The sequence below is a fragment of the Elaeis guineensis genome, chromosome 3 (genome assembly GCF_000442705.2).
Source record: "Elaeis guineensis isolate ETL-2024a chromosome 3, EG11, whole genome shotgun sequence".
NCBI classification, from domain to species: Eukaryota; Viridiplantae; Streptophyta; class Magnoliopsida; order Arecales; family Arecaceae; genus Elaeis; species Elaeis guineensis.
This window is the reverse complement of record NC_025995.2, coordinates 113,936,847-113,944,963: the sequence shown is the minus strand read 5'-3', so window position 1 is coordinate 113,944,963 and position 8,117 is coordinate 113,936,847. Positions and strand designations below refer to the sequence as shown.

At 36.2% G+C, this 8,117-nt stretch overlaps 1 protein-coding gene across 1 annotated transcript; it reads right to left on the bottom strand.

Moving 5' to 3' along the window:
- Window positions 1-528: 528 nt before the first annotated feature.
- Window positions 529-7,655, bottom strand: LOC105040768 (uroporphyrinogen decarboxylase 1, chloroplastic). Its single transcript, XM_010917451.2, has 6 exons — window positions 7,458-7,655; window positions 7,214-7,350; window positions 5,713-6,095; window positions 3,868-4,152; window positions 2,204-2,439; window positions 529-883 (listed from the first exon to the last, which is right to left on the bottom strand). The coding sequence occupies exons 1-6, from the start codon at window positions 7,484-7,486 to the stop codon at window positions 709-711; spliced, it is 1,245 nt and encodes a 414-aa protein (XP_010915753.1). The 5' UTR covers window positions 7,487-7,655; the 3' UTR covers window positions 529-708.
- Between the last annotated feature and the right edge of the window lie 462 nt (window positions 7,656-8,117).

Sequence of the window (8,117 nt, the reverse complement as noted above, 5' to 3'; positions counted from 1 at the left end):
TCCAGACATCCATGATCATCAACTGTGGTGAAGATTGACCCGCGATAAGATATGGAGATCGGATCTCCTCTTTTCTTATATTTTCATAATCAGATTTTCGATACATGATCCATATTCATATGATAGATCCTTAATAGGTGATTTAGTAGATCTGATCTTATGCATAACTTAGATTAAAATTATTTTAATCTATATTTTATTTATGCTGTAAATAAAAAATTTTGAAATTACATGCATGAAACCATCCAATTCTAACATATTTTGCGGTCTATGCATGCCGGAAAATTCACTGTAATAAGACTCTTTAGCTTACTGACATCAAAACCTCAGCAACAAGCACATGATACATAAGTTGTACCAGTTCTAATCTAAGAACACAACTTAACTGATCCTCACAGGAAAAAATTGCCTCATGACAAAAGCATCACAGATCTTGCTTGCATTGCAAACAAATGCCAGACGAAATAGCCTCTTGGTAGCTAGAACAATGCATAGCTAATTTGCATAATATGTACATGAGCAAGAAGATAGACAACTGGTAAATTTCTCTTATTACTTGGAGTGCGCCATTAGACGGCTGAACAATAAGTAAAAAGCAAAAAGTTCACCTAAATGTGCACAACCGACAAGGAGCTTTTCAACAGATTACCAAGTTGGGAACCATGAATTTGGCAGAAATTCTCGATGCATTGATGCAGGCTCTGAATTCTACAACCGCCCAACAGGCTCCAGTTCTTCAGCTGCACCACTTTCAAAGAATATGTCATAATTCAAGCTCTTTACAACATCAAAGAAATGTGCGACCGCCTCTTCTGGCGTCTTCACAAGAACACCATGACCCAGATTTAGTATATGTCCCCTTCGCCCGGCACATCTTACAACCCTGGCAAATGCACAAATATCAGCTGGGCAAAACTATGTTTTTAAAGTCAAGTTTCAGGTGAAACTTAAAAACCTGATGTCTAGACATTATAAATCATTGACAGTTGACACAAAGGATGGAATGTTGTCCTGACAAATGGCTATGCGAGCAACTAACAAGGAAGCAAGGTCCAAGATGGCTTCTGAACCTACTATTAATTCAACCATTATAATAGTGCACCACGTGAAAGAGCTACATCAAGAAACTTCTCATCCATCGCACCAATGACCTAGCCCGCATCATATAATAATTTTTCCAGATATTCATAAGATCTGCAAAACCAATAGAACGGAATGCAAACATGCAAAAACAATACCAGGAGGTGATACATTTAGTTGAAACAGAGAGACAGTAACTAATACTAAAAAATTACATATTTTTCTTTTTCCTTTTTAATTTGAAAAATGAGATACATCCGTAGAACCAAGAGCATATGTGCCAGTGACATTGTGTGCTCACTATTCAGAGTAGTGTAAATCAACAAGTAACATGGGGAAATTCAAGAAAACTTAGGCTCCTTAATGAATTCAGTGTTCATGTTATAAATGGAGGAAAGAACGTATGACTCTAGCATGGGAAAGATTGATATATTGATGTGGATGTATGAAAACACTATGAAGAATCAAGTTAAAACATATATGCAAGTGGATTTCAAGTTATATGTAACTTTAAAGTATAGAGACAACGCCCAAGCATACAAGAATTTAGATGACCTATTGGAAAGAAGTGGTAGATACAAGAAAACCTAAATAAGGTTAAATATAAAGGTTGTGTTTGGAGAAATATGCTTCTTGAGTAAGCCGCAATAATAGCGAGAAAACCATCGATAGGGATGAATAGCAGAGATCCATGAGTAAGCTGCAATAAGTGAATGCAATTTTCTGACTAGTAATTATTATAATTGAAACATATGTGCTGCTCAATCACTACAAAGGTTTAGCATGATTTAATCCCATCGTATATATATAATCGACAAACTCATGAGTCTATGTCAACTATTTTAAGCTGCACCCAAAGAAGATAATGACACTTGACTGAGATTAGATGAACTCAAGAATGATCAAACAAAAAACACCTAATAACTAAAACAACCTTTTTTTAGTCGGAGAAAGACCACTTCCACTGAAAGAATAATAACTAATGATGGACAGTAAATGCATTAGCTGGAATAATGAGAGTGAAAGAAAAAAAAATTGACAAGAAGTGACAACATGCTAGCATCTATAAAGAGCTTGGGACATATCCAATCTAACACTGAGCTAATTGATATATCAGACTAACCTATGGATTTCATCTGTCAAAACAGGAAGTGGAGAAAATAGATAAGCTGGGTCTACATTTCCCTGCACACTAATTTTACTTCCAAGCCGCCTCCTTCCATCTGCCATATCCACTGTCCAGTCAAGCCCAATCACATCAACTCCAGTTCCAGTCATGCGCTCAAGTAGGCCCCCATTACCATTGATATATAACACAAGTGGTATCTGAGGGCATTCCTTCTTTACTGAACTTACCATCTGCAAGTTAAAGAGTAACATTGGATGGTCAAAGGAGTAAGACATATCAGGTTTTTGAGAAAAGCATTATAGTAAGCTGGACTTTCTAATAATGTTTGTAATTGTTCATGACTGCATACTTCAGGAACCAATATAAAGGGACTGAAAGGCAAGAGTGGTGAATGAATTAATATATTAAGAGGTTAGGACATAAAGCAGTACTAAGCGACTGAGTAGCAATGATGTGTGCCATCACAAATGCACACATATAGAATGAACATCAAGTGGCTGGAAGAAGAAGAAGAAGAAGAAGAAGAAGAAGAAGAAGAAGAAGAAGGGGTAGGGTGAACATATAAGTTGGCAATACCACATATTATATAAACATAATATAATTATCATATTGTTCACAAAAGCATGTAGGGAAATCATACATTATATATGCATACTATATGAATGAATGGCACACGTGTACGTGCACATACAGTTACACATTGTATTGTATATATGATATTCATATTATAACATCTTAATATATAACAAGAAATCCAAAAAAGACTTAGTCCCTGGATTGAAGTTGACTTAAAAAATTCAGCTACAACAAAGCAGAAGAAGAAGAAGAAGAAGAGAAGGGTATGGAGAGCATATAAGATAGCAATACCACATATTACAAAAACATAATAGCATTATCATATTGTTTGCAAAAGCATGTTAGGAAATCATACATTAAATAATACTATGCAAATGAATGGCACACACACGTGTATATACAGTTGCAAATTGTATTGTATGGATAATATTCACGTTATAATATCTTAATATATAGCAAGAAATCCAGAAAAAATAGTCCATGGATCGAAGTCGACTTAGAAAATTCAGTTAGAACAAAGACTATTACTTCGTAGAATGTTAACTGATCGCAGTTCTTCTATAACACAAAACAAGAGACATACACAACAAATAGTTGGAGGATCTCCTTGGATACCTTCATTCTTAAGGTCACTACCCAAAATAACCAGTGGATGATTCATATAGCTGTCAAAAACTGGATGGAGGAACACAGTTTTGAAAGCCAACACTAACTGTGATAAGAAAAATGAAACCAAAAGCTGTGTTGATCCCTCTTCCTAAATTTCCATGTAGGAGAGATTTGCTGATCATCCTTAAGAGTCTTTTATTTCAGTTCTGAGATGATTATCTGACAGTTTGCTGCCTCTTTGAACAAAAGAAGTAATATTAACTTAACAATTAAGAAACCCATATTCCACCACCTCTTCAAAGTCCAAAAAGTCAACCAAATGACACATGGTAGAAATGTGAACTTCCATTACAATGCACATGCATTTTACGATCATGTAGTTAGCCTAATTCACAGTTATTTATATAAGAAACACTGCATATGAGGTTAAAATTCAGGTAATAAACAAAATCAGAAATTAGTGTCCGGTTTACCTGCTCGATATATGGCTTTGACCACTGCTCCCAAACATTAGGTGGTAGTTGTCCACCCCATGAATCAAAAATTTGTATACACTGAGCTCCTGAATTCACTTGGAAAATGATATAGTCAGATATTGCTTGTGCCAGATGAGAGAGAAGAGCCTTCAAAACATTTGGTGCAGTATGGCACATGCTTTTTATAGTTGTATATGTGCGGGTTGAACCCCCTTCCACAATATAAGTAGCAAGTGTCCATGGTGCTCCAACAAATCCTAGCACCGCTGCTCTCTCTCCAACCTATAGAAAAGAAAGATGATAAGTAATCAGAACAAAATAACCACACAGATGAATTGCCAAGTTTATGAACACCAGCCATGTTTACTAATACAATCAAACTACTAACAATCAAGTATCCAGCATTTCAGGAAGCCAACAAAAAGCATCCAGGAAGACATATTAATCATTCATCTTGAGGACAAGTACCAATGGCAACATGAAACGCAAATTATGGATATGAAAATTCTGAGCACAACCATGACATCACAGAGGATTAGAAGGTAAATTTTATCAGTAACATGCATTCTATGCCATTCAAAAATATTGATGCTGCAAATGTCCTAGTTGATTGTGATACCCACCAATGAACCTAGACAAAACATAGTCATGTAAGAAGACTATCATATCCTTTTAAATTTTCATTGGCACAAGGAATTAATATTTTGTCTAAGACTGGGAATTTGCATGTATTAGATAAAGATGAGTATGTGTCTTTACTAAAATTAAAGTGCACCAGTACCACTTAGAAGTAACAAGATATGCAATTCCAGACTAAATGGAAGCCATTTAGATTACAAAAACATGCAACTGAGATCCTAGATCAGAATCCACAGATACTGCATCGACTGAACAAATGCATAGGATACAATTACAATGAAACAACATGCCTGTAGCTAGCAAATTGATAAAACATGGATAAACAGCAGAAATGATCCACCTCAAAGGGCTTTCCAATATAAACATAAAGGCTAGTAACATATATGTTAGCTACATCCAGGAATAAGTAAGAAGCACCTCGATAAGCTATGTCACAATTCCACTCAAAGGTGTAGCTATTCCAATGAGATCTATCTGACACACGAAAAGAGACATCAAGGACCAAATCAGTTTTTAAAAGGAAAAATCAACAAACCAAAGATTAGAAAAGAACAAACCATCAAAATTTATTTTCTGTTGAGATGATGAATCAACATTTACAGTTAGAAACGAAGTTTTTATTCCTTAAGTCTTTCTGTGGCAATTTGTCCATGCTCGGCTTAAAGTCAGCAATCTACACATTTTAGCAACTAGAAGAAAATGCATGTTTCAAGAAATTCAAGCAAGCCATAATCCGTGTACAAACTAAAGAAAATGAAACATGCAATCATAACAAGGGACTAGCACAGGAACTTCTACTTTGCTCTAGCGTCTTCATCTAGCAGTTTGTATCATTTAGGCATAATCTGTATAGAAAAGAGGATAATACATTAGAAGCATCACACTGGACTTCTACATAGGGTACGGACATAAACATGCATCCTCAGTAACAGTTGAAATGCTGATACCGTAATTAGTATGCATTGACTAGGTAGGTTGATTTACATATTCAAAACATTTTTTATCATTGGATATATGTCAAAATATTCAGAAACAGTATCTGTGAGAGCAAAAGGTGACTTAACAATCTGGAGTAATGTCATTGTGGACCAATGCTTCAGATTTATTTCCAGATAAGAACACATAAACCTCAGGATTGCAGAGTAGATTTCTACGCTATGTGGAATGAACTATTTTACGGGACAAAATAAAGAAGATACTTACCTCGTTGCGTAAGATCTTGAGTGACTCTCCTACAAACTGAAGTTTCTCCATATCAATTGGATGCAATGTTTTAAGACCCTCCTTAGAGCAAATAGGCGATGGAATTATAGGGCCCTTTACTTCTTCTATATCAAAAGGTACACCAAGTGCAGGTAGAGGAGTAAGTATGTCAGAGAAAATTATGACTCCATCTGGCTGGAAAGCTCTCCATGGCTGCAAAGAAATTTCTACTATGAGATCAACTGTCTCTGATCTCTCTCTGAATGATGGGTATTTCTCTGCAAGCTTTCTGTAAACAGCCATATACCTTCCTGCTTGGCGCATCATCCATGCTGGAGGCCGACTTGTGAGATTTCCTCTAGCAGCCTGAACCAACAGTGGGTCTGGAAAAGATAACTATCAACACTTAAGTAGATGACCCATTTGAACTTCAAAGTTTCCGATAGACAGTACATCCAGATTATGCGAACAAGCATGAATTACTAATAAATTTTCTTTTTTTTTTCTCTCTTTGAAAGTCAAGGAAGTCATACTTCTGCAACGAACTTTATATATAATTCATTTCCCCCAACAATGTTCACCAAGGAATAAAAGAACAGTATTCAGAAGATTTCCACACTTTGGATTCGTATTTTCAGGAAGATTCAGCTCACCCATGCATGGAATCAGTTGGGATTCTTTATTGATACGTAAATGTTTTGACCAAGGGAATGCACTTACTCAACAACCATTCCGATTGCCTTAGATGTTGCAAAATTAATAAGGTATTCTAGAAATACAGAACAATTAAAACTACAAACTACAATTTCTGGGAAATCTTAACTGTCCGTTGATCACGTTATCAATCAACAACTGTAAGTAGATTCCTGTTCAGTCTGATTGGAGCAGATGGTGAAATTTAATTCATAGAACAAAGACCAAAGCTTGTAGCTGCATCTATGGCTTTGAACACATATTAAACAAAGGGATCATCTGCATCGCAGAAGTATTAAGGCTCTTTTATGCATATATATGACCTGATAGTCTTTTCAAGCAAAGAATGTAAAGTTCCAGAATCAAAACAGAGTGCCCAGCATCATTTTTTTTTTTTTTTCAATTTTATTTTATGGAGCATTGACCCCCATGGCTTATGAACAAATTAACAGATGCCAACATTCTGAAAAAGCTTAACCTCATTGAGTCCAAGTTCACGAATGAGGCTTCCCTCCATGTAATATTCCCAGTTCAATATCTGACTAGAATTTGAATAAGAGTTTCACTGGAATGGGGCATTCAAAAATAAATCTTTCCCAAACAATGCCTCAGAGTACCGAAACCTAAAAGATTCCCCACCCAATTAGCAGGTAAGAACACAAAGCGCTCACCTTACTACATCCATTGGATTTCACCGCAGAAATTATGGCAACTAACATCACCAGAACAAGGATCAAGAAGAAAAGAAGAAGAAGAAGAAGAAGAAGTTATATTTCGCGAAGAAAATGGGGTTATTATGGAAGCTTACCGGAAGAGAGGCTTGCCCTAGGGAACCGCTGCCGGATCTTCCTCTGAGAAAGAACCGTATTTCCGTTCTTCCACCTGGGGAGAAACCCTAGCTGAAGAAACGGATCGGAAGACCTCAAACCAACCGAGAAGCCATTGCTGAAAGAGAGTTAGGGGTTACGTGCTTAGTAGGGATTGGCGAAAGATCAAATCTTTTGTGTCGAGATAGAGACAGCGAACGAGAGAGAGAGAGTCTTGTGCTTTACCTGCTCACAGGAGTGGAGCTCACACGCATGGTGAGAGAGGTGAAGTTCTTGAAGGGAAAGGAGAGAGGAGAGAAGTGAGAGGGGGAGAGAGAATGCTAGTTTCTTTCCCGCTCGCTTCCTTATCTCTGTATCGGCCGCTCTGTTTGGGAACGCGGTCAGCCGTCGCCAAGAGAAGCGATCTATCAGCGTGATCGCCATTCGCCACATGGCCTAGCGTTTGGCAGGTTACAATAACGGCGTTATTTCATTATAAACGGATCCCCAACCTCGCGGCTGTTATTCTAACTCGAGCAACGGCTATTATTTATCTCGAAATATATTATTTTAAAATTTTAATATTAAAATAATATTATTATAGGAACTGTTATAACATCGTATTGCGGAAAATTACATTATTTTTTCAACTGCTGTTGACTTTTTAAGAAAAAAATTTTTTTTTTTTCACAACTTGCAATCTTGTTTCTCCTAAAACATATTTTCTCGATGGAAGTTGAGGCAAACAGTTTTGGATTTTCCAAAATATTTTATTTAAAAAAACTAAGAAACATTATTTATATTATAATATCAAATAATATATTAACAGTGGCTATTATCATTTTTTACTGTTATTTCATATATAACAAAACTAATAATGACAAACGCCAAAATGGTTCGGAGGAG

Excerpts from the sequence above, each read along its gene's own strand:
- LOC105040768 (XM_010917451.2), bottom strand. The coding sequence starts at position 7,486 with ATGCGTGTGAGCTCCACTCCTGTGAGCAG. Across the intron at positions 7,351-7,457 it reads AGCTCCACTCCTGTGAGCAG|CAATGGCTTCTCGGTTGGTT; the intron begins GTAAAGCACAAG and ends ACTCTCTTTCAG. Across the intron at positions 4,153-5,712 it reads TCAAGATCTTACGCAACGAG|GTTGGAGAGAGAGCAGCGGT; the intron begins GTAAGTATCTTC and ends TCTTTTCTATAG.